The 27,838-nt window shown below is 42.2% G+C and overlaps 1 protein-coding gene across 1 annotated transcript in view; it reads right to left on the bottom strand.

Annotated features, from left to right (window-relative positions):
• Positions 1 to 27,838, bottom strand: part of LOC124712257 — a 243,834-nt gene that overhangs the window by 179,835 nt on the left and 36,161 nt on the right. Inside the window, exon 3 of the mRNA XM_047242551.1 lies at positions 25,623 to 25,800. Coding sequence (XP_047098507.1) covers positions 25,623 to 25,800 — 178 coding nt within the window. The remainder of the gene's footprint in view (positions 1 to 25,622; positions 25,801 to 27,838) is intronic.

Genomic DNA, 27,838 nt, shown 5'->3' with positions numbered 1-27,838 from the left:
GACGCACATCTAAATGCGATAAACCGATACAAAGACTACAGTTCGAGAAGACAGAACCTACACTGGATTCCAAATTCCTAACACATGAGTAGATTGTGAAAATCATAAAATCATTGAAAAACAACAGAGCAGCTGGAGAAGAAAGACTGAATTCGGAAATCTGGAAGTTAGGCCACGAAAAAATTACATCTAAAAATACAGAATTATGTACAACATCTGAGAAACAGGAACGGTACCATAACAATGGAAGTCAACCTTAATACACCCCGTAAACAAGAAAGGAGACAAAACAGATCCTAATAACTACAGAGGATTTTCACTACCAGCTGCGACATACAAAATTCTATCAAAGCCCTGTTAAATTGGCTAGAGCCTCAGATAGATCCACAGATAGGAATTCACAATCTTCAACACACTGGGAGAAATGGAGGTCGACAACAAGATCAGAAAGCTAATCCAGCAAATACAGCATCCAAAGTGAAGTTCGTGGAAGAGATCTGGGATCCATTCGAAATCATGACAGGAGTGAGACAGAGAGATGGCCTGTCACCCATTCTACTGAACTCAGTTTTCGAAAAAATAATCAGGACATGGGACAAAGCAGACAGTGGATTAAAGATGGGGAGACACAAGTATAGAACCGTCAACAGCAAATGTTTGGCCTTTGCTGATGATATAGCCAGCGTAAGAAATAACAGTAAAGAAGCGAAAGAAACTCTACAGACACTATATGAAACGTCAGTCAAAACAGGACTACAAATCTCACATGAAAAAACGCATTGCGTGGACACAACGTCCACAGACAGATTCCCACTGGTAACAAGAGTAACTCGACATTCAATGAAGAAAGGATCACAAAACTACTAAAAGCATACAGATTTACATGGAACCATCACAGAAAAGAAATGTTCCCATCAGTGCCCAATTAAGACACTGTTCTACAGTAATCTTCCAGAGCCCTTCTACGCCTGAGAAACAACACTCATCAAGAGAAGAGCTAAAATCAAGGAGATGGAAAAACAAGAGAGGAAATTAATGAGAAGGATATACGCGCCGGTTCGGAAAGAGGGAAAATGGATAAAGAAACCGTCGAAAAAGTTGTACAAACAGACAGAGACGATTAAAAACAACATCGGGAAAAGAAGGTCAAAGTTCTACCGTCACGTACGTAGGATAAACGAAAACAGGCTGACCAAGAAGACTTTTAAAATAGTGACCACCATAACAGTGAAATCAACTGGGTAAAGGAAACCATGAAAGACATCAAGAAACTAAACATCTCCACAGAAGTCACGACAGGCGGAGAAAATACAACAAGAAATCAGGATACAGAAATATCAGCAAACGCCCATTGGGATTAAAACAGAAAAGAAGTGGACAGAAGAGAGGAAGAAGAAACACGATGAATATACCGCTTGACAATTACTGAACTATGTGAAAAAAACGTTAATTAATTACAAACTACGATGTGCAAACACTTTATTCAGCATTTAAACGTCACTGTAGATATTTGGATTTAGGTTATGACATGTTCGATACCCCTGCCACCATTGGCGAGGATGTGGCGCAGACAAGTAGCGGAGTGTCGTCCTAACCGCCGTCTGCTTCACGTCTGCTGTGCAGCGAGCTACCTTAATTTAAGTATTAACTGTATTTTTCTTAGTTGTCACTTCTTCTTCCGTGTGTTTTTGCTTTTAGGAAGCTTTAATTGTCGAGTGCTATTAATAGTGTTCCATAGATTTCGTGTTTGTTTTGAATACAGTCAGAGAGTCCCTTTAGTCAACCATCGTGCCAGTAGTGCTAGTGTTTGGTTTCAATACAGTCCAGAGACAGGTAGTGCTATTTTCATTGTTTACTACAAGAAGTGGCTAGCAATCACAGTTTAGTCAATAATCAGCCGCCTTTAGTGAATTAGCAGTCTAGTTAAAAGTTGATTAACTATCTTCAGTAAATTGATTCCTTAGGATGGATAGGATGTGTGACTGCTGTGTACGGACGCAGGAGGAGCTGGCCACTGTTCGCGAACAGCTGAACGTGTTGATGGCCGCGGTCAGCCATCTTCAGGCTGCTGCCTCGGAGTATAGCGGCAGTGGGGAGTCTGGTGCGTCGCAAGATACACCCCAGGTGTTACATGCTTCACCCACTGTCCCTGCTGTCGAGACATCTTCGCGAGTACCGGGCGTGATTGGGCCACCCTCTCCCCAAGGGGAGTGGCGAGTTCAGCGGCGCACGAGGCGGAGGGTAAATGTGGAGGCTGGCCGTGTGGCATCGCCCGCTCTGCCTGTGAGTGGACATGTGGCTGCTCCTTCAGCAAGGTCCGAGCAGGTACACGGGGGGAGGGGTTTATTAGTTACTGGGAGCTCCAACGTTAGGCGGGTGATGGAGCCCCTTAGGGAAATAGCGGAAAGGTCGGGGAAGAAGGCCAGTGTTCACTGTGTCTGCTTGCCGGGGGGTGTCATCCGAGATGTGGAGGAGGCCCTGCCGGTGGCGATAGAGAGCACTGGGTGCACCCGACTGCAAATTGTTGCTCATGTCGGCACCAGTGACTCCTGCCGTCTGGGTTCAGAGGTCATACTCAGTTCGTACGGGCGGTTGGCGGAGTTGGTGAAGGCGGGAAGCCTCGCTCGTGGGGTGGAATCAAAGCTAACTATTTGTAGTATCGTTCCCAGAACCGATCGCGGTCCTCTGGTTTGGAGCCGAGTGGAAGGCTTAAACCAGAGGCTCAGACGATTCTGCGGAGATCTGGGGTGCAAATTTCTCGACCTCCGCTATCGGGTGGAGAAATGTAGGGTCCCCCCGAATAGGTCAGGCGTGCACTACACGCCGGAAGCGGCTACAAGGGTAGCGGAGTACGTGTGGAGTGCACATGGGGGTTTTTTAGGTTAGAGGATTCCCTCCCTAGGCCCGACAAGACGCCTCCTGAGACGCGGCAAGGTAGGAGTAGGCAAAATGCAACAGGGAATAACAATATTAATGTGCTAATAGTAAACTGCAGGAGCGTCTATAGAAAGGTCCCAGAACTGCTCTCATTAATAAACGGTCACAACGCCCACATAGTACTAGGGACAGAAAGTTGGCTGAAACCAGACGTAAACAGTAATGAAATCCTAAACTCAGATTGGAATGTATACCGCAGAGAAGGCTGGACAGTGAAGGGAGAGGCGTGTTTATAGCGATAAGAAGTGGAATAGTATCGAAGGAAATTGACGGAGATCCGAAATGTGAAATGATTTGGGTGAAGGTCACGGTTAAAGCAGGCTTAGACATGGTAATTGGATGTCTCTATAGGCCCCCTGGCTCAGCAGCTGTTGTGACTGAGCACCTGAAGGATAATTTGGAAAATATTTCGAGTAGATTTCCCCACCATGTTATAGTTCTGGGTGGAGATTTTAATTTGCCGAAATCGAAAAACTGCATTACCACACGGACACAGGCAAAGAAGTAAGCCCATTTACTTCGCCAACAAAACAGGAAAACGTACCACAACTTCAAAACTATGACATGTTGTATATTGTGTAGCATAACAGCTACCAAAACAAGAGGACAATAATTTAATGTAAGTTAAAAATAAAAATAGAATCCACTGATGATAGCACAAAAGTGCTGAAACATGTATGGGTGAAACAAAAGAAAAAAGGTGTCTTGCATAAGGCGGAACTTCTCATCCCATTTTCTTAGCAAGCACGGAGACAACAAGAAGAACTGCACCACAAGATGATTGCTATCTTGAGCAGTTAAACAGTGAACCGACTCGTTGCGATAACATATTAGACCTTCTGGTGACAAACAGACCCGAACTATTTGAAACAGTTAACGCAGAACAGGGAATCAGCGATCATAAAGCGGTTACGGCATCGATGATTTCAGCCGTAAATAGAAATATTAAAAAAGGTAGGAAGATTTTTCTGTTTAGCAAAAGTGACAAAAATCAGATTACAGAGTACCTGACGGCTCAACACAAAAGTTTTGCCTCAAGTACAGATAGTGTTGAGGATCAGTGGACAAAGTTCAAAACCATCGTACAATATGCGTTAGATGATTATGTGCCAAGCAAGATCGTAAGAGATGGAAAAGAGCCACCGTAGTACAACAACCGAGTTATAAAACTGCTTCGGAAGCAAAGGGAGCTTCACAGCAAACATAAACATAGCCAAAGCCTTGCAGACAAACAAAAACTATGTGAAGCGAAATGTAGTGTGAGGAGGGCTATGCGAGAGGCGTTCAATGAATTCAAAAGTAAAGTTCTGTGTGCTGACTTGGCAGAAAATCCTAAGAAATTTTGGTCTTATGTCAAAGCGGTAGGTGGATCAAAACAAAATGTCCAGACACTCTGTGACCAAAATGGTACTGAAACAGAGGATGACAGACTAAAGGCCGAAATACTAAATGTCTTTTTCCAAAGCTGTTTCACAGAGGAAGACTGCACTGTAGTTCCTTCTCTAGATTGTCGCACAGATGACAAAATGGTAGATATCGAAATAGACGACAGAGGGATAGAGAAACAATTAAAATCGCTCAAAAGAGGATAGCCCGCTGGACCTGATGGGATACCAGTTCGATTTTGCACAGAGTACGCGAAGGAACTTGCCCCCCTTCTTGCAGCGGTGTGCCGTACGTCTCTAGAAGAGCGTAGCGTTCCAAAGGATTGGAAAAGGGCACAGGTAATCTCCGTTTTCAAGAAGGGACGTCGAACAGGTGTGCAGAACTATAGACCTATATCTCTAACGTCGATCAGTTGTAGAATTTTGGAACACGTATTATGTTCGAGTATAATGACTTTTCTGGAGACTAGAAATTTACTCTGTCGGAATCAGCATGGGTTTCGAAAAAGACGGTCGTGTGAAAACCAGCTCGCGCTATTCGTCCACGAGACTCAGAGGGCCATAGACACGGGTTCACAGGTAGATGCTGTGTTTCTTGACTTCCGCAAGGAGTTCGATACAGTTCCCCACAGTCGTTTAATGAACAAAGTAACAGCATATGGACTATCAGACCAATTGTGTGATTGGATTGAGGAGTTCTTAGATAACAGAACGCAGCATGTCATTCTCAATGGAGAGAAGTCTTCCGAAGTAAGAGTGATTTCAGGTGTGCCGCAGGGGAGTGTCATAGGACCGTTGCTATTCACAATATACATAAATGACCTGGTGGATGACATCGGAAGTTCACTGAGGCTTTTTGCAGATGATGCTGTGGTGTATCGAGAGGTTGTAACAATGGAAAATTGTACTGAAATGCAGGAGGATCTGCAGCGAATTGACGCATGGTGCAGGGAATGGCAATTGAATCTCAATGTAGACAAGTGTAATGTGCTGCGAATACATAGAAAGATAGATCCCTTATCATTTAGCTACAAAATAGCAAGTCAGCAACTGGAAGCAGTTAATTCCATAAATTATCTGGGAGTACGCATTAGGAATGATTTAAAATGGAATGATCATATAAAGTTGATCGTCGGTAAAGCAGATGCGAGACTGAGATTCATTGGAAGAATCCTAAGGAAATGCAATCCGAAAGCAAAGGAAGTAGGTTACAGTACGCTTGTTCACCCACTGTTTGAATACTGCTCAGCAGTGTGGGATCCGTATCAGATAGGGTTGATAGAAGAGATAGAGAAGATCCAACGGAGAGCAGCGCGCTTCGTTACAGGATCATTTAGTAATCGCGAAAGCGTTACGGAGATGATAGATAAACTCCAGTGGAAGACTCTGCAGGAGAGACGCTCAGTAGCTCGGTACGGGCTTCTGTTAAAGTTTCGAAAACATACCTTCACCGAAGAGTCAAGCAGTATATTGCTCCCTCCTACGTATATCTCGCGAAGAGACCATAAGGATAAAATCAGAGAGATTAGTGCCCACACAGAAGCATACCGACAATCCTTCTTTCCACGAACAATACGAGACTGGAATAGAAGGGAGAACCGATAGAGGTACTCAGGGTACACTCCGCCACACACCGTCAGGTGGCTTGCGGAGTATGGATGTAGATGTAGATGTAGAATTCCGCATGACCCTCTGAAGATTCGAAATATCGATGCTGTCGATCACCTCATGAATGGCTGTTTTCAGCTGAGCAATGTTTTTTGGGTTATTGCTGCACGTCTTGTCTTTAATATAGTCCCACAAAAAGGAGTCGCATGGGTTCAGATCCTGAGAATATAGCGACCAATCGAGGCCTATGCCAGTGGCCTCTAGTGGCCTCTGGGTACCTCAGAGCCAGAATGCACTCCCCAAAGTGCCCCTCCAGGACACAAATACTCTTCTGTTTCGACGGGGTCGAGCACCATCCTACATGAACCACGTCTTGTCGAAATCAAGGTCACTTTGGATAATGGGGATGAAATCATCTTCTAAAACCTTCACGCACCGTTCGGTAGTCACCGTGTCATCAAGGAATACCGCACCAATTATTCCGTGACTGGACATTGCACACCACACAGTCACCCGTTGAGGGTGAAGAGACTTCTAAAACCGAAATGCGGATTCTTGGTCCCCAAAATGGACCAATTTTGCTTATTGAGAAACCCATCCAAATGAAAGTGGGCTTCGTCGCTAAACCAAACCACGCATGCGCATACTAATTCTCATCATGCCCCGGCCTACCGTGCAGTTTGAACGTCCTAACGCTATCTGTGCAGCACTTACGACAATTTTATCCCATATAGCTCAATAATTGTCACCCTATATGAAATATGGAACCGCCCTGCTGCTACGGTCACAGGTTCGAATCCTGCCTCGGGCATTGATGTGTGTGATGTCCTTAGGTTAGTTAGGTTTAAGTAGTTCTAAGTCTAGGGGACATAACCTCAGATGCTAAGTCCCATGGTGCTTGCAGCCATTTGAATTTTTTTGAAATGTGTTTGGGTAAGAAAAAAGAAGGAGACATGCCATGAAAATTGATTGTGTATTAGCCCTTTCCTTATCGTGAGAATTAACCCTACTAATAATATCGACAAAAATTAAACAAACTGTAGAGATTTCTTTTCTAAAAGATCGAAAAAGGTACCATTAAAGATACTCGTGTACCGATGCTATATTTAAAATTGTGAACATAAAGAAGTAGTGCCGAGAATGTAGCCTAGAAACATATATTTGATTCCTCAATTATTCAAAAAATATTGGTTGAGTTACGAAAGAAAAAGTGTCCGGAATGCCGTTTGTCAAGGACCCTACACAACACATATTATAAACTAGAAAATTTTTTGAAGGCGCGGGTTTAGGATTTCGCGTTTTATGATGATTTTGAAATGTTCTCGTGTATTCAGCCCGGTTGACGAGGAGAAAATTGGAAAATCACTGTTACTGTGACTTTAGCCAAAGACAACCTGTCTTGGGAGATTTTTTTGTTTTAATGACGTACACGAGAAATTATGCCGATTCCTTAGCGTGGTTGCATTTATGCGCTATTCTGCAGTCACGATGGATACGAACCTTCACAGGACAGTGTGGAAGTAGTGTCCTCAATCTTTTCTTTGCCTCTTTCTTGTACAGTCTTTACCGAGGAGCAGGAAGGGACCGGTCCAAAATCTTGATGAAAACAACATAAACGTGGGAGCAGTATACACATGCCCATCAGTCGTCCTCAACTTCTTCATGAATGCTACTCCCTTTGTTGCTAAACGAAACCTCGCTAATAGTTTACCGCTTGACTGTTTGCAGAGAAGAGTCGTGGTGGCTTGCAGACTCCAATTCACGTTCACACGGCAGAGCTGCTGCAATAGACTGAAGATCAAAGACGTTTGCACTTAATTTAAGAGTTAAAATGCTTCAGTCCAAGCATTGAACCCATTTTTAGGCACTAGAAAAGAAAAAAAGGGTGTAAAATATCAAATTCGGAAAGACATCCTCTGCAGGAATCGGCACATTCTCAACTGAACGGCCTGTGACATTTCACCACTTGCAGTCAAACTATGAATTCTGCCGTCCAGTTGGCCTGACGCTCCACAGTGTGACAAAGCGGAGAGGCAAGGATTAACATGGTTGAGTCCTAGGCTGTTCAATTTTGATGTGGTTTTGCAAGATTTATTACGTTCAGCCCGTCAGTTACAGGCCACCAAGCCACAAAAATGTAGTCTTCTACTCACATTTTGTTCAGTTTCAGTAATTCCAGACAGTCTAAAAAAATGAAAGCACGAAAGTAATTAAATAAGCTCAATGTGATCAGACATGTTATCACACCTACTATTCCTTTCTTCAGAGGTCGCAGACTGTCAGTGCCAGTCCACTTCAAGGAGTATTAACGTTGGCTATTTTTGTTGATATGAACGGGATTCACTAAATCGGTCCCATTCCTTTCCGTTTCAGATTTTAACTTTCGTTTCATACGGCACTGTGGCACTAAAACGATTTTTAAACATTTTGTAGCTTTACTTCATAGCTCCCTTGGTAAACTAGAGTGAATCATGCGAGGATGAAATATTAGATCGTTGAGTCAAAAAGGTGGCACTTACATTCATACTAATATCGTGAGAAGACATACTTTGCATAACACTTGAATAGGTTATCACTTGGATATCAAAGTAATCTCTCTTAGAAATACTAACCGGCTGACAATCAGTCGTTTGAGGTACAATAAATCCTGTGTAATTCTTTGGACACAAATTTTTTTGAAACTCGCCGAATCAGATACATGAAGAAAAAGCAAATGCTGAATTTTACTCCCTCGTGGAAAAAATTCTGCCGGCCCCGATGCACAGTACAGACCATTTTGACAACTGCTGGGCAAGTAAGAAACAGGTCATTTTCCGCCTTTTTCTGGCGACAAAAAAGTTTCCTTTTCACAAACAGCGTTACTACAGGAAAAACATAAACGTGTAAAACTAACATGAACTTACATGTAAAGTAGAAACAATAAGCTGCTCTAAATTCTGTTTGTTGTATGTAGTCTTAACTATATATGATATGATTGAACATGATGATGTGAACCATCGAAATGCGTAACATTACAGTAAACAAGTGAGTCACGCAAAAACTGTTTTATTTGTATTTGGCTTCAGGTGCTAAGGGCTGTTCATTTTCGTTCTTGATCTCCGATGCAAAATTTTTTTTCCATTGCTTTCTTACCAACATATATCTATAAAAAAATAACAGCCTCATATTCTGCTGTTCACCATCACATTTTTGGAAATTTGTCGTAAGGTCTTATGGGACCAAACTGCTAAAGTGATCGGTCCTTAAGCTTACGCACTACTTAATCTAATTCAAACTAACTTATATTAAGGACAGCACACACACCTATGCCCGAGGGAGGACTCGAAACTCCGACGGGGGGAGGGCGGGGGGGGGGGGGGGGGGGGACTCCGTGGACCATGACAAGGCGCCCAAACCGCGGCTACACCGCGCGGCACCATAACATTTCCGTCGTTCATCAACACTTTATGGGACTCTGAATTTTCTTCTCAACTGTTAATCTTCACAGTTACATAGTGCGTTTGTTAGGGGTAAGGGAAACAGAAGAAAAAGTTGTTGGAAGGGCTATATTTTGGAATGGATTGGCCAAGCGGCTTTGACAATGAAAACACGTTATCTCGTAATCTTGTTTCAAATATATTTATGGGGGAGACGGGAGTGGTGAAAATTGAATCCCTTCCGTACTGTTTCTTTACTGATTTCTGTTCCGTTTTATAGGGTTGGGGAGCTTGAGAGGGATCACAATTTCATTATTGACGCGTTAGTTTTTTCCTCTTAACTTATTGGTACAGCAGCAGAAATTGACGAAGATATTGGTTGAATATTCATCGTCATTTATTGTAATATTTCTTGTATGTGTCTATATTCAATAAGTTGTAGAGTACCAGTGCAGAATACGGTAGTGTACGAGTGCCATCAATTTTCCATTCCCCAATATACCGATTTAAAATTTAAAAAAAGGACAAACTTCGAGCGGCAAAGATCGTAATTATATTGGTGGTGAACGAAAGTAACATTCGAGCGCCAAAGATTCAACAATAGTAGCAGTCCGCCACGAGAAGAGTCGGCGGTCGTCTGAAATAATGATTTAGTCGTTAAAACTGATGATATAACTGTATGTTTGTTTGGGTAAATCGTTCGAAAGTAGTTGAACACGACCTAATGTGCAGTTGTAAAGAGCAGATGTCCAGAGGAGTGATCCAGAGTTAGTTGTCCGAGGAAGTTTTCTGAAGAAATCGAGCGGAACAGCTTCATACTGGGGCTTTCTCAGTGTAAGTGACGTGCTGACAGTCACAATAAGCTGTTGCGGGGATAGTCTCCTCGAGGCAGTTGAGCTTGCAGTGGTCTGATTGTTTTAGTAATTAAAGGTCCGAGCATTTGCTGGCTCGAGATAACTGACTGATGTAACTACACGAGTCTACACCAGTGAAATAGCGTTTAGTGATTCGCATTACGCACCACTGAATTACTAATGATGGAGATCTGGCTATGTAATGGCAAAAAGTGGTTTTCATTGATTTGTTGGATGATTGAAATATTTCCCAATGAGGACTGCGCTGAGACCAAGTGTTAAGTTTTGGTATGTGATTGGATTTATGACCAAATGCTGAGGTGGATTGTTCCGTATATTCTAGTTAGGGTTTCTGTTCAGCAACTCAGAGGTAATTGGATGTTTCTGTAATTTTGTATACTTGGTTAGCGCGCTCTAAGAGAATCTGGATGTTTGTGCACTCTAAGAGGATAGTGTGTTGTGCCATTGGTGTGTTGAATAGTTTACAGTTGCATTGAGCGGTAGTGACTCACTTGGCAACGTCCTTGGATAAACAGGCGCTGGGAAATTTCGGAACAAAGCTACACGTTGGTCGTGCAGTGATAATCGCATGTAAACTGACAAGACCTTTCCCATAACTATAAATAGAGGAATATTGGAACCATATATGCAAGCACATCACAGTTACACTTTTACTTAGAGAAGTGAAGAGGCGAGTGACTGTTATATTAGGTTACGAAATAGTAGGCCGCGATTTGCCAACGCCTGAAAAGGCTTAAATTTTGTTTGAATCGTGTAGCTTCAGGGCTGAATGTGATGAGATGCCACGTAGGATTTTTGTTTGTGCTTTTTTTAATTTTAAATCGGTATATTGGGAATAGAAAATTGCTGGCACTCGTAACTACCGTCAACTTCTCATGTACTGACAAAATTAAAATAAAGTCGCAGTACGTCAAAATAAAAAAAGAATTCGCGACTACTATTTAGAGTTATAGAAATTAATTTAAAGAGAAGATACTTCTAAAAGTTAAAAAAAAGAAGTTTCAGTACAGATACATTATTAATTTGTTGTTGATTGCTAGAGAGACAGAAACAGTTTCAGAGATACACTAATTTATCATTACGCTGACTTGATGATACAGCAGTATAATAAATACAGTCACGACACTTGCTGGTGTGAAAGCTTTTATCGTTTAACAGCTGGGGCGACACTAGCGTTTCCAAACGGTGAGAAAGCAGATAGTCACATGTGTCGAAGGATAACGTATGTTTAATTTTTTTTATGATAAAGTAACGAAATAATTGTTATATTTCTGTCTTCCATGCATTACTTAATTACCAAAGGACACGACTTATCGTGAAATGAATCTAAAAAGAGCTGAATTTCACTGATTTAATGGCATAAGCTACAAGTTGTTCGTGAAGAAATACCTTTGAATTTGTGAATAATTACAGCTTGCTTCGCTGACAACAAGAATATGTAAATACGTATTCCATGCCCAACAAGCATATATTTTGTTGTTGTCTGTTCTTACTGAGACAGGCACTACGTAAAAACATTATGGACTAATGATTCGACCGTTCTTAGTCTTCATTCGACTTTCTGATACACGAATATTTTTGTAAACATAATTAATTTTGCTTCAAACGCTAATATGTTGAAGATTGTTGCCGTTTATGGCTCATATGTAGCAGCAATTCTGGGATTGGTTTCTTCACTGATGCAGAAGAGTTTTATTGCTATTCGACGTTTTATTATAAAGTCCGTGCAGTTTCCCCTCCAGATACATGTGCGGTGCGTATTTGGTGCGTAAAATAATGTCGGCATTACCTTTAATACCGGTTTACTACGTTCCACATTCATAGATTTGGCTGGGAGTGCAGGGAACAAAACTTTGCAATGTTGGGTAGATCTATGACGTTTTTCTGTAAAAGGTCAGCTCTTCCGGTGTTTACTGGCAATTTTTTGTTATTAAAGGTGAATGACATTCTTCAACATGTATTCATACGTTACGAGAGAACCGTAAAGGAACAGTCCGTTAATCGACAGTTTCATACAGTTTTTTAGTTATTGTCGAATTTATGGCACGATACACACTGTCTGTTGTAAAAACTATTTTACAAATCAATATAAATCATAGGATTCGAAATCATCTGATTTGTCGCGACTGGTATATTAGACAGTGATGGTAACATTTTATATCTAAAAGAAAATAGCTGATGAAGGAAATATTATCAATACTGGTGATGGACACTTAACGAAGTAATTTAGAGTAAATAGCAAGAAAAATATTAAGCAGAAAATAAATGAAATATTTTATAGCGAAAAAAAAATCAGGGCGAAATGTTGTCGAGAATTCTGCATTGTTGACTCAGTGTAATTAATTCCTTGGATTGAAATGGTTGACTTTTATTCGCAGTCTGAGGAGAAGCAGCATCATTATGAATTATATGTATATCGTAAGTAAAGAAAATTACTTAAACAGTAGGTTTTCTGTGAATCAATTAGCTCTGAGTGACACTTGATTATTGGCTTTTATATTTAAGTACTGAAATGTATAGTTACGTAACGTGACTTTCGCCTAAGATAAGATTATTGACTGCGGATTCCTATGTGGTATTTTCCTATGGTTTTATTTTACAATATCAGTATTGAGAGTAATTCTTAATAGATTTTATTTTTAATAAATTACAAAAGACTACATCGTGTTAAAAGGGCATAAGCCTCATTCATAAGTAATTTTGTTGAGGTCAGATAATATTTTGTGTTGTTTCTTCTTAGATTTCAACGAATTGCTTACCACTGCGTGTTGCTTCGTACAACACGAAAGTCAAGATTCTACAACATTACATCACTCAGTAAAGCATTTAACAAATGTTCTCTACTCTTTCTTTACAAGTCCAGCTACGTATTTTGAACTTAATAAAGACAGCGGGTCAGTAGGCAGTCCGGATGATATACAGCGCACAGTTGCTTGTACGAAATTTAAATCAAATAAAACGGAGTAAGTTCATGTTTATAGGCATATACACAAGCCACATTTCTTTACATGCGCATGCACCTTATAAGCGTTGTTTACTGATTAGGTTGTGAAACATTGTTCGCTAACTTCTTGCAAAACAGCACTGGAAATACCGACCGCTGCCGTTGTATATAGTAGGTATTCGCATGATACGTCACGAAAGAAGCATCGACTCTGTAGTTCCCAGATGTTGCTATTTACGCAAGACAGCGCAAGCTTCACAGTTAGGCTTAATTTTTTGCATGTGGTGCTACGGGAAAACGCTCATGTGCCATTGGTAAGTACTGCATATCCTACAATTGTAATTCTTATTTGCTTAATAGCGTTCGTGCAAGCTGTCCTGCTTAGATGCATTTCAGTTTATTTTAGTTGAATATTAAGCCGACTATGATAGTTTACCCTATCCCCACCGACCCGCTTTCTTGGAATATAACAACTGGTTATGGGATTTGTGAGAAATGTGTTGTAAGATTCACGTTGTAACTGAACTCAAGTATCGAAAACTCCAATTCAGCTACATGGCTAAAACACAGGGTGATTATAATTAAAGTTAAACTTTCAAAACGCTGTAGAAATAACACCACTGGACAGAATGACGTCAAATTGCAACGGAATATTATCGGAGAAAGGGGAAAACGTACGGCAGAAGAAAAAAATAGTGTCAAAATTGATCAATATATGGCACTGTGTGTGTCAGAATACGTAAATGAAAACACCTGTCATGCGACAACCCATTGAAGTTGGTACAAACACGATGGGTACACGGCTTTTCCTCCTTTCGGGTCTGCGACGTTCGCCATGACTGTCTCGATGCAGGATCGCGCTCTGCCTGTACAGCTGTTATACAAGAATGACGACAGTGCACAAATCGCTCTCCAGAAGTTCCGTACACTGAAGGGTTTGAAAAAAATGTTTTGATCCGATGACTGCCGTAGGTCTGGAGAAAATGATTCGGAAATTCGAAAAGAGGGGTTCTTTTGGTGTGCAACCGAGTAGACGGAGGAAACGAATTAATTCCGGTCAGTGGAAGCAGTGGCCACAGCACTGCAGGAAGAGACTACTGGTGATGGGCAAACGTGTAGTGCACGGAGAATTGCCCGAACATTGGACATACCCGTGAGCACAGGGTGTAAAATCCTACGGAACATGCTTCTTTGCTATCCGTTCAAAAATACCCATGTGCAAGAGCTGCTTCCTGTTGACCTGCCAGCAGGAGAGACCTTTGCTTTAGAATTCCTTGCTCGCATGGAAGCGGACAATGATTGGCCGTGGAAGATTTTGTGGGCAGACGAAGCACACTTCCCATCTGACAGGATATGTCATTACACAGACTTGTCGAACATGGGCAATGGAAGATCAACACGCAAATCCGCCAGTACCATTTCATCCTGAAAAGGTCACAGTTTGGTGCGGGTTTTCGGCATCATTTATCATAGGGCCACATTTTTTTCGAAGAGACAGATGCTTCCGTTCCTTTTACCTGTACCTTCACTGGTAAGCTCTGCGAGCGTCTTTTGCGAAACCACGTCATTCCAGGTCCCCAACATCGTGGATGTGAGGATGGGGTCATTTTTATGAAAGATGGCGCACCTCCGCGCATTGCAAACCCAATTAAGCAGCTGCTGCAGCGCCTTTTGGGAAATGCTATAATTATCAGTCGCCATTTGCCTACAGCCTGGCCGTCCCGATCACCTGATCTTAATCCGTGTGACTTCTGGCTGCGGGGCTATCTGAAAGATGTTGTGTTCAGTGTACTGATTGCAAACATAGCTCCATTGGAGGCACGCATTGCGCAATACATTCTGAACGTGACTCAGGAAACACTTCTATCAGTTGTGGAACATGGTGTTTCTCGATTTAAACTTGTTGCAGAAAACGGTGGACAGCATATTGAACATGTTTTGCGCCAGTCACACGGAAATCAATAATCTTATTTGCTTTTGTTTGATGCTTTTTATGCGGTTTTTGGCCTCAGGACAATTAAAAACCGATGTGAGTGATGTTTTTTTCAAAAATGGCTCTGAGCACTATGGGACTTAACTTCTGAGGTCATCAGTCCCCTAGAACATAGAACTACTTAAACCTAACTAACCTAAGGACATCATACACACCCATGACCGAGGCAGGATCCAAACCTGCGGCCGTAGCGGTCGCGCGTTTCCAGACTGTAGCGCCTAGAACCGCTCGGCCACCCCGGGTGGCAGTGATGCTTTTTATGCAGTTTTTGGCCTCAAGACAATTAAAAACCGATTTTTCCCATCCGATGTGATACTACCTTGTCGTGTTGGATGGGCTTAAATAACTGACAGTATCTTACCTGTACGCCTATGCACACAGAGTAGTATAGTTTGTTTGACGTCAAACGAACACCATTGGCATTGTTATATGATTCATTTGTCATTTATTTTTAGGTTACCAGTTTCGACGATACAGTACGTCATCTTCAGGCCTGCTTCAATCGAGTAACTTTCGTGTTACAAAATACAGCAGCACTTGTAACTGGTCTCGTAACGATTATTACGGGCATGCATGCTCTTTGGACAACTCTCAGCACGCGTGTCCATAATAATCGTTACGAGACCAGTTGCAAGTGCTGCTGTATTTTGCAACACAAAGGTTACTCGATTGAAGCAGTCCTGAAGATGACGTAGTGTATTGTCGAAACTAATAGCCTAAAAATAAAACCTAAATAACGGTGTTTGGTATTGTTTTATTGGATATTGACCAGCCGTAGCCCCAAACTCCAGCAGAAGATTTGGTTACATTCACTATTAAATTATGGTGCTTACAGCGCCATCTATTGCTACATTTTGTAACTATTTATTATACTTCTTTCATACTTTTCCCCCCTTCTCCGATACTATTCGTTGCAGTTTGACGTCATTGTGACCAGTGGTGTTATTTCCACAGCTGTTTGAAAGCTTAACTTTAATTATCACCCTACATATTTTCCGATACTATGAGCACCTTCGTTTCCTTATATTAGTTTTTCTTTTTAGTTTCTACTGCTGTAGAGTTGTTTTTGCCATAACCATTTACTCCTGATTCATACGTACATTCCCACCGCGTATCGCGGTCTCGACTTGATCTATTTTCAAGGGTGAGTCACTGAGTCGCAAACTTTGATAGACACATAGGAGCCGCGTGTACCGGCCTGAAATTTATTTTCCTCTTCAGCATACTTCCCTTATAAACTTAAACAATTATTCCATCGTTCGACAAGGCGTGAAAAGTCTGTAGTATATAATTCGTGTGGCAGTATTCGCATCTAACGAGCGACCTCTCGGGACACAAGACTATTTGGTTTCCAAATTTGCTGCAACCCACAAGACCGATGTTTCTTGGTGATGGCGATATACCCCTAGACGTGGAAACAATGTGCCATCACTGGATACCCAGGGCGGCCAGGACGCTTCTTGTTTGCGACATTTCCTTGTCCTTTGCTGAATTTCTGTACCCAATTGAATATAAATTTCCTTACAATGCAGTTCTAACCATATACTGGCCGGATTCCTCTATTGACGTGCTCTACGGACAGTTCCTCGGCTCACAAAGATCACGTTGTTCTAGTCAGACACACACTCTCAGTTCACCTGCAATCTTCGTGTAACTGCTTATCATCAAACATTGGCCACGGAGCGATGTGTGAAAGCGACCTTCCACGCGACGTGTGCTGTCACTTACTAGACAGTTTAGAGGCGCGGAATTTAAAACGATATGCCGTATTCTGGCTTTTGCGACTCATTTACTGACAAACCCTCGTAACTAAAGCGTACCTTCCGATACTGGGTTCGCTTCACTTACAATAAATATTTTTCTTTAAAAATGGTTCAAATGGCTCTGAGCACTGTGGGACGTAACATCTGAGGTCATCAGTCCCCTAGACTTAGAACTACTTAAACCTAACTAACCTAAGGACATCAGACACATCCATGCCAGAGGCAGGATTCGAACCTGCAACCGTAGCGGTCGCACGGTTCCAGACTGAAGCGCCTAGAACCGCTCGGCAACACAGGCCGGCTATTTTTCTTTAGTCAGCACTATGTTTTGTGATCTCCATTACAGATGTAGAACACTTTTAGCGGTACTCGACTACATTCCTTTCCAAGAGGCACTAAAGAGCCAAAGAAATCGGCACAACTGCCTAATAACGTGCAGGGCCCAGCGAGCACGCAGAAATGCCGCACTCGACTATTGCCTGAAGTAGTGCTGGAGGGAATTGACGCCGTGACTTGTGCAGGACTGTCCATCATAAATCCGTAATAGTATGAGGGGGTGGAGATTTCCAAACAGAAGATATGCTCAGTAATGTTCATATCTGGGGAGTCTGGTGGCCAGCGGAAGTAAACTCAGAAGAGTGTTCCTGGAGCCACTCTGCAGCAATTCTGGACGTGTGGGGAGTCGCATTATCCTGCTGGAATTGCCCAAGTCCTTTGGAATGCACAATGGACATGAATGGATGCAGATGATCAGAAACGATGCTTACGTGCGTGTCACCTGTCACAGTCATATCAAGACGTATCAGAGGTCAACAGTGTATTTCGGTGTTGACAGGCCAGGCCTGGTGAGGCGTAAAGTTTTGTGTCGTGTGGCTATCAAGAGCATACGAATGGGTCTTCGGCTTCGAAAGCCCATATCGATGATGTATTGCTGAATGGTTCGCACGCTGACACTTGTTGATGGCCCAGCACTGAAATCTGCAGCAATTTGCGGAAGGGTTGCACTTCTGTCACGTTGAATGATTCTCTTCAGTCGACGTTGGTCCCTTTCTTGCAGGACGTTTTGTCGGCAGCAGCGGTGTCGGATTCTGATGTGTTACCGGATGCATGATATTCACGCTGCACTCGTGAAATGATCTTACGGGAAAATCCCAACCTCATCGCTACCGCGGGTATGCTGTGTCCCACCGTCGTGTGCTGACTATAACACCACGTTCAAATTCATTTAAATCTTGATAACCTGCCATTGTAGCAGCAGTAACCGATCTAACAACTGTGCCAACACTTTTTGTCTTATTTATGCGTTACCTACTGCAGCGCCTTAATCTGGCTGTTTACATATCTCTATATTTGAATACGCTTACCTATACCAGTTTCTTTGTCGCTTCAGTGTATGTTTCGTTTATTTATATGTAGGTGACTATAATACCTGTGACTTGAACTATTTTCTCTCCATGTAGTAAATGCCCTTAATCAAAACTGTGTTATTTACGTTTTCATAAGAATTTCGCCAGTCAGATGACGTCATGAACTCCATGTTGTTTACGTTGTCTGTTGCATGTTAACTGCGTCACTGTCCAAAGCGGACAGCAGTTTAGAAAGTGTCTCTTCATTCCAATAAAGGAGCCAAAGGTAAGGCACAAACATGCCTTAGCTAAGCGAGCACTAAGCGCACAAATCATTCGCACATGATACTATCGGAGCAAGATGAGCTTCGTTCTTTGGCCAGTACTCCATCGTAACAATATGAATGCCATCCGTTTCCAGCGCTCATTTCACTGCTGTGCCACCGAACAGTGTTGTAGCTATTAGCAACTGGAGAGATCTGACGTTCTAATCTAGGTACAACAGCTCGTGCTTTGGTATTTGAATCATAGGTTTCACTTATGTTGCTGTAAGAAATTTTCATGATCAATACTCGTACTTTCTCCCTATGGGGAACAGTGTGCTTGTACAAGGTCTCCGATCATCAGACTCTGAAAAATGTCTCGCGAAGTCTGTGGCAATCCATTTTCCGGATCAGGGTTTTAAGAGAGGATTTATGTAAAATCGGTCTAAAATGTTGAAAATTTTTTTGCCACCAGATGTTTCTGTAACAAGTTAGAAGTATTGTCTCCAGTTTTCAGATTTTATTTTGTGTTGCAAATAATGAAAAATCTATCTTGTTTCAGTCAATGTACAGTGTCGCACCCCTTTTCTACACGACACTGTCCTTCTTTGCGATATTTTATTATTTCCTGCCTTCAGAGAAGACTAATAACACCGTTTAGAGGTGATGCCCGAAGACATTACTTTGCTCATATACTATTGTTAAAATTTTCGCATATGATGCTTGTCTAGTGTTCAGCGGTGACAACACTGGAAGATTCAGGACCCTGACCCTTACAAGACCAGATTTTGATGAAGGCCGCTTCATTGTAAACCAGCTGAAGAAGACTGAAGATGTGCATATTGCTGGTTCGGAAATGTCAGTGAAGGATATCGCCAGAAGGGGACGCCAGATGGATCAGATTAGAAGAAAAGAGCTAATGACGACCAAAACGAACAATTTCTCAGTGTTTAAGGAACTTTTCCTTCTGGAGAATTACAGATAAAAATGTGTAATTTGCTGTGGACTTTGAACATACTATAACACATCTTCCTGTGGTAATCTATCAAGTGCAATACTGTTAAATTTCCTTAATTTTTTAAAAATAAAAATTGCTGCTTCTCATACATATAAGTCTTCAAAAAATTATACGAGAGTTCTTAGACTGACATTAATAACTGCTACACAGATTTTTTTATCTAATTACTATATGTAACCTACCACAGTTGGAAAGTGATAAGTAAGGTAACCAATGAGAAAATGTTTGTCATATGATGTAATGTGTTCTAAAAGTACCCCGCAACGTCCTGATCAAATCGTATGACAAAGAAAATTGAAATAACATAATGGCAACATGCACAAAACTTGTTTCAATTATCTCTCAAACAGTAAATTTACATTAGCTTATACGTACCCACGTACTGTCTCATGCTTCTCCTTGGCGGCCCATTTGGAACGACTAGAGGAGAGTACTATACGAGAGGCAGTCACGAAGTGTTATCAACTCAAAAAAATGAAGCTGGATAATTATTCTTTTCTTGTGCTTTCGCGTATATGTCGGCAGTCCTGGTATGCATTGAAATTCCCCAGCCCCTTCGCAAAGTACCATAGCACACTACTAGAGGAGATAAAAAATGGCGCAGCCCATTGACAAAATGGAATACCGTTCAACAATTTTCGGCAGCGGCGAAAATGTTACAACTACGTCAGGCCAATGCAAATGAGTTTTTTAGTCCTCCATATAGGCCTCGCACAGCAACAACATCCGAAAACATACGGCCGCACGATAATGCACTTTCACAACGAATTTTATTTTTTTCTCCTCTAGCGGCGTGTTACAACAGTATGAGCCGGAATTTAGTTGTGTAGCGATGTCTACCAAAACTGGAAATGTACGTACAAACAAACAGAAAAATCCATTACGTAACTTTTTTTCGAGAAGACAATTAAAACTGCATAACTATCTATCCAAATTGTGTGTTGGCACCGAACTTCCCCCTTTCTCTTCTCTCTCTCGCCGTGATCTACAACACTAAAACTCCACATGGCCATAATTTCCTACACAACAAACAAGTACTTAAGATAAAACTCCAGCACTACACAAAGAAAAGGTATCAAGAAGATAAATTTTTGCAGTTAGGCGAATGAACGTATCCTTAGAGAACTACCAGTCAATAATGGCATATGATTTTACTTTTAACTTCGAAGTAAGATCCAAATAGTGTTACAGAAGATCAAGGCTGGGGATTGAAAGACAGTCGCGTAAAATATCACGTGAAATATGTTTTACAGTTTCTTAGGTGCCGTAAGACCACCGAAACGCAGCAGTTACTGGCAGAAAAAAGCTTCTCTGACTAAAATGGAGAAAAAATAAATGACTATGAATCCGGAAATCAAATCTGTTCCGACGGAAGATGTTGGAGACGTAACGTTAGCCTAATTAAACACGGATATGGCAGTCAAGACAAATGTAAGCATTCCTCTAGCGACATTTATGGAATCGCGAATGCTTAAATTCGGATGGGCAGGCATCGATTTGAAACCAACTCCTTACTAATCCAGAGAGTTAACACTGCGACCCCTCTACCGATGTGTACAAAGGCGCTATAGTCCTCAGTCGGCCATAAGTATAAGGGCTTCTCTTACATTACAGTTTTTCACATTTTTCATAGTTTTTCCTGGGTTGTCCCTCAGTTTCGTTCCATTATATGTAAAGACGACTCTGTGAAATTTGTGACAATAAGATGACGGAAAAGATGTCCCTGCATCTTCAAAAGCGGAAAAAATCTAGAGAAAAAGAAAACCATATGCTTCGCAGAATATTTTGGATGATGCACGTGAAGATGTTTGTCAAGTGTCCAGATGAAATGTCGCGGGTGGCAGAAATCTTTTCCCAGGCTCCACTCATCGAGTATTCTTCATTCATTGCGACCATTACTACCCATAATCACATACAGCATATGTAGCATACACCTATCGCTATTTAAAATTTTTGACTCGTCTAGACTTGTTGCAGCAGCAGTCGTCGCTCGTATTGCCTGTGACTCACAGCAACGCAGGTATACTGTGTATTTCGAACAAGTCACGGCTTTACTTTACACCTAAACAATTAGATTTACACAGAGATTTGGCTTTCATATTTTTCTCTGGGACATAAGGTCCCACAGTTAAATTGAAAATAGTTGCCATCCCTTTACGTCCGACCGAAGTTTTCTGGATATTTCCTTTGGTTTTAAGGCAAATGCTGGAACTGGATATTCCCTCCCAAATATTCTCAACTGAGACTCTCTCTCACCTAAACCGTCCCTCCTACTGCTTGACTAAAATTCTCTGATCTAAAATGGACCATAACTCTAACATCACAATTTTCCTTGAGTGGCGGAATGAAACCTGCACCTTGGACAGAGTTTGTGGTAGAAGTCAGTCTCTTGGGTCTGTGGCGTCCAGTATCGTTATGTACTGACGAGCTTGGCTAGACCTTGTAATATTTCTGGCTGTTTGGCCCCTACCGTTACCTGCCAAATCTGAAACATGACGCAGGTTTCTTGGCAGACAATCATTTCAGTCAGATATTTTTGTATAATAATTGATGAATTTATCTGTGTCGTGATCACACACTCGGTGCGTGGTCAAAAAAATGAAATAACTGAGAAATAGGCTCCTCGTCCTTCACTGGCTGTCCGGAATATTTCCTTATATGGATGTATTCGCTTTTCTGGCTTCCAATTGGCTTTCATTCGAGAACAGACTCCAGAACGGCCTGACATGAAGTAGTGAACATTTACAAAGTGTCCCAGAATTGTTACGACAAACTTCGAGGGGTTGTAGGGTATCCTGAGGAGTTAACTGAGGATCGGAGTCCGTGTCCAAACGTCATCCAAATACACTACAGAGAGTCGATTTTATACGCGCTGGCGCCAACCACTACGACACCCCGTTGGCAGCAAACGTGACATAGTACACTGATGGACGCTGTGCGGAACGTCTCGCAATGTTGTTTATTATTCAGTCATCGAGACGGAGTGCCACGATTGCCAATGGAGAAGGCGGATGCTGTGTCATCTTGGTTGACGGCAGTTTCGGACACGTGTTTTCCTGTGCAGTTTATTTTTTCTCCTGTATACAACACTGACGATTTTAGAGGTTTCCAGAAGAAAAATAAACTGCAAATGGAAAGCCATGTGCCGGCCGCTGTGGCCGAGCGGTTCTAGGCGCTCCAGTCCGGAGCCGCGCTGCTGCTATGGTCGCAGGTTCGAATCCTAGTTCAGGCATGGATGTGTGGTCCTTAGGATAGTAAGGTTGGTTGGTTGTTTTGGGGAAGAAGACCAGACATCGAGGTCATCAGTCTCATCGGATTAGGGAAGGACGGGGAAGGAAGTCGGCCGTGCCCTTTGAAAGGAACCATCCCGGTATTTGCCTGGAGCGATTTAGGGAAATCACAGAAAACCGAAATCAGGATGGCCGGACGCGGGATTGAACCGTCGTCCTCCCGAATGCGAGTGCAGTGTCTAACAACTGCGCGGATAGTTAGGTATTAGTAGTTCTACGTCTAGGGGACTGATGACCTCAGATGTTAAGTACCATAGTGCTTAGAGCCATTTTTGAAAGCCATGTTCGAAATCGTCACCCACTGAAGAAACGGAGCAACATATTCGCAAGAGACAAGGCCTTTCTGCGTAGCAACTAGTTCCAGCTCCTCCACTGGCGATCGTGGCAATCATTCACGACAGCCGAGTAACAAACAACAATGCGAGACGTTCCGTACACGGTCCGTCAGCATTGAGAGTCTTGTTTTCTGCAAAAGGGGTGGCCTAGTTGTAGGCGCTGGTGCCTACAACTCCTCTGTACCGCCGTTCGATGACGTTTCTGGACACGTGTTCCTGCACTCGATTTTTCTTCAAGACACCTTCTACAAGTTTGTCGCAGCGTTCCCGGTACACCCTAAATACGCGTACATATTGGGATCATGTGTTTTAAAGTACGAATTTTAATTACGTTTTACCTCAATTATTATTTAACGCAACTGTAAATACAGAAGATACATATTTCATGTTATTATGGAAATGGAACAGCATGTAGATGAAGATGAAATGGGAGATACGATAATGCATGAAGAGTTTGACAGAGCACTGAAAGACCTAAGTCGAAACAAGGCCCCAGCAGAAGACAACATTCCATTAGAACTACTGACAGCCTTGGGAGAGCCAGTCCTGACAAAACTCTACCATCTGGTGAGCAAGATGTATGTGGCAGGCGAAATACCGTCTGACTTCAAGAAGAATATAATAATTCCAATCCCAAAGAAAGCAGGTGTTGGCAGATGTGACAATTACCGAACTATCAGTTTAGTAAGTCACAGCTGCAAAATACTAACGCGAATTCTTTACAGGCGAATGGAGAAACTGGTAGAAGCGGACCTCGGGGAAGATCAGTTTGGATCCCGTAGAAATATTGGAACGCGTGAGGCAATACTGACTTTACGACTCACCTTAGAAGAAAGATTAAGGAAAGGGTAACCTACGTTCCTATCATTTGTAGACTTAGAGGAAGCTTTTGACAATGTTGACTGGTATACTCTCATTCAAATTCTTAAGGTGGCAGGGGTAAAATACAGGGAGCGAAAGGCTATTTACAATTTGTACTGAAACCAGATGGCAGTTATAAGAGTCGAGGGGCATGAACGGAAAGCAGTGGTTGGGAAGGGAGTGAGAAAGGCTTTTAGCCTCTCTCAGATGTTATTCACTCTGTATATTTAGCAAGCAGTAAAGGAAACAAAAGAAAAATTCGGAGCAGGTATTAAAATCCATGAGGAAGAAATAAAAACTTTGAGGTTCGCCGATGACATTGTAGTTCTGACAGAGACAGCAAAGGACTCGGAAGACCACTTGAACGGAATGGACAGTGTCTTGAAAGGAGGATATAAGATGAACATCAACAAAAGCAAAACGAGGATAATGGAATGTTGTCGAATTAAGTCTGGTGATGCTGAGGGAATTAGATTAGGAAATGAGACGCTTAAAGTAGTAAAGGAGTTTTGCTATTTGGGAAGCAAAATAACTGATGATGGTCGAGGTAGAGAGGATATAAAATGTAGACTGGCAATGGCAAGGAAAGCCTTTCTGAAGAAGAGAAATTTGTTAACATCGAACATAGGTTTCAGTGTCAGGAAGTCGTTTCTGAAATTATTTGTATGGAGTGTAGCCGTGTATGGAAGTGAAACATGGACGATAAATAGTTTGGACAAGAAGAGAATAGAAGCTTTCGAAATGTGGTGCTATAGAAGAATGCTCAAGATTAGATCGGTAGATCACATAACTGGCTCTGAGCACTATGGGACTTAACATCTGAGGTCATGAGTCCCCTAGAACTTAGAACTACTTAAACCTAACTAACCTAAAGACATCACAAACATCCATGCCCGCGGCAGGATTCGAACCTGCGACCGTAGCGGTCGAGCGGTTCCAGACTGAAGCGCCTAGAACCGCTCGGACACTCCGGCCGGCAAGATAACATAACTAATGAGGATGTATTGAATAGAATTTGGGAGAAGAGGAGTTTGTGGCACAACTTGACTAGAAGAAGGTATCGGTTGGTAGGACATCTTCTGAGGCATCAAGGGATCACCAGTTTAGTATTGGAGGGCAGCGTGGAGCGTAAAAATCGTAGAGGGAGACCAAGAGGTGAATACACTAAGCAGATTCAGAAGGATGTAGGTTGCAGCATGTACTGGGAGATGAAGAAGCTTGCACAGGATAGAGTAGTACGGAGAGCTGCATCAAACCAGACTCAGGACTGAAGAACACAACAACAACAACAACAACAACAACAACAGTATTCATGAAAAGTAAAATGAATCTTGGTATCGCCAAAAACGTTTTTGAAGTCACTGCCAATAGCGAAGCAGCCTATTAGGCTAATCATTTATAGCGATCCTCATTGCATTGAAAGTGAGTGCCATCAACGGACAAATGAATGTGCGATGTCTTCTGTATAAGGGACTGAGATGTAGGACATGCAAGATTAGCAGAAAGAATCCTGCAAAGGCCTCGTTACAAGGACCCCACATCATCACGTTTTAGGCAGAAGTGGCGCTACAGATGCGCGCAGACTCACCTGATCTGTTGCCGGCGGCGAATGCGGACTGCAGCCAGGCGCGCAGCATCACGATGCCGCTGGCCTTGGCTCGGCCGTCGTCGCTGGGGAAGACCCGCGACCAGCGGCGAGTCTCCGCCACGTCGTACCGCCACAGGTCAGAGTAGACCTGCAACCGCGCGGGACGCCACTTAATGGTCTCCATGAGCCAGGATTAAATCACATAAAAGGCAGTGGCCCAAAGCCACGAACCAAAACATTATGACACTTGCTTGATAGCGTGTTGTCTACCTCTGAAGGCAATACAATAGAAACTCTAAGTGCCATGTATTCGACAAGAGTCTGATAGGTTTCCAGAAGTATGTGGCACCAGATATCTGCGCACAGATCACAAAATTCTCGTAAATTACGGAGTGATGGTGTGCGGGCATGCACGTACCCGAGACAGCATTGCTGATGTGTCCCACTGGTTTTAAATTAGTTGAATTTAGTAGTCGAGACATCAAAGTGAGTTTACATTCATGCTCCTCAAAGCACTGTAGTATGTTTCTGGCGTTGCGATAGCACAGCTACCTGCTGCAAGATGTAATCGCTGCCATACTAGACCTCAGGCATCAATGTACGCAGGTGATCCTCAATAATGTTCATGTAGTCCACAGAGGTAATGGTGCCTTCGATTACTGTCACTGATTAGATGGAAGCCCAGGTGAATGGGAGGGGATGGGGAGCGAAGGCTTTGCTGCGGCGGCGGTTGGGGGGGGGGGGGGGGGAGCGGAGGCTCGAAATCCGAGAGATTCGTATCAGTAATACACGTTGAGAAAGACTAAATTCACAGATCTTAAAACTCGTTTTAAATATACGAAAAGAGTTCCGTCTGTTTGGTGTAGGACAGTTAAAGTAATAAATGAAAAATGTGACGTATACAGATCACTTTTGGATGCATATGGAATATTAATCAACATAAGGACACTTGTGGAAGAAATCGAAAAACTATGTACTCTTTTTTCGCGCAAAACAATACTTATGCAGCTATCGCTACTTACCAGTATCTCACAAATGATGAGCTATAATAACATTAAACTTACTAATTCATAGGCAAAATGGTAATTTTAAAAAAATTTCGTGGGGTTTCTTCGTCTCAACGAAACATGAAGTTCGGAAAATGATGAAAACTGTCAGTAGTGGCCAAGAAAATGAAGTTCTTAACTTTAGGAAAGTAGTGCTTCTTGCGGGCTTGGCTCGTAGAGGTATTTCACGAGTGTTGTCGAGTGAGTGTGGCAAACTTCCGCTTTTCACACTGTACTATCAATACGAACCATGAACTCTACAGCGCGTATGTTTGTTCCGACATCTGTGCGCAGATATTTGTTCCGCCCACAGTCAGTTTACAAAGCTCTTTCCTTTAACCAGAAAATCACTGTCTGACATGGAATAGGTATTTCCGTCAGCAAATTATCTTTATTTTCCACAGTCGACGTCTCCAAATGCATCAAAATGTCACCCTGCACTGTGACTACTATCTGGCAGTTCCAACAGGATGGATATCAACCTACTTGTTAAGTCACCCTGGACACTACAGGGGTCTCGGGACTGCAAAACACTAATACGACTTTCTCGACTAACCAATACTGTATGGGGTACAGGTCCCAAGATGTGGGCCACAGCTCCGAGTAATGAATCGTCCGCTTTCTGAAGATATTCGTCTCTAATACGAGCTGGTTGCTGTCGGATCCTGCCGTCTTATGGTATCACATCATTAGGAGCTGTACTGCAACAATGACGTGCGCAAACGGCTCACACACTTTGTAAGTCTTTTCATCTTCAGTTTATGGCGTCGGTATGTATAAATGAAATACTGTTGTTGGCACTGGTTTCCTGTATATTCTAATGAGAATCCTATCACTGAACTGCTCATGGTAACTCACGCTCTGCCCTATTTTTCTTTCCATTAGCAATCCTACGGTCGTTGAACTATTTTCTGCTGCTGTCAATATTATCCTATTTCGCCTGACCAGAAATTCCTATTTTCATTCCACTTCAGTTCACTGTCTCCATACATTTTAAATTATCTCAACTTAAAATTTCATATTTTCTTCACAAAGAAGGTGTACTGATCAATGAAACATTATTATTTTATTGTATATTAGCTATGTATTTGCTGATAAGATTGTAGTGTGTCAGTTCAATATTGCTGTTAAGAATGCTTTCGTATTCATTTTTCACCAATCTCGGATTTC

Source organism: Schistocerca piceifrons, chromosome 8 (genome assembly GCF_021461385.2).
Source record: "Schistocerca piceifrons isolate TAMUIC-IGC-003096 chromosome 8, iqSchPice1.1, whole genome shotgun sequence".
Taxonomy (NCBI): Eukaryota; Metazoa; Arthropoda; class Insecta; order Orthoptera; family Acrididae; genus Schistocerca; species Schistocerca piceifrons.
The sequence above is the reverse complement of the archived record's forward strand: the minus strand, read 5'-3'. Positions and strand labels throughout refer to the sequence as shown.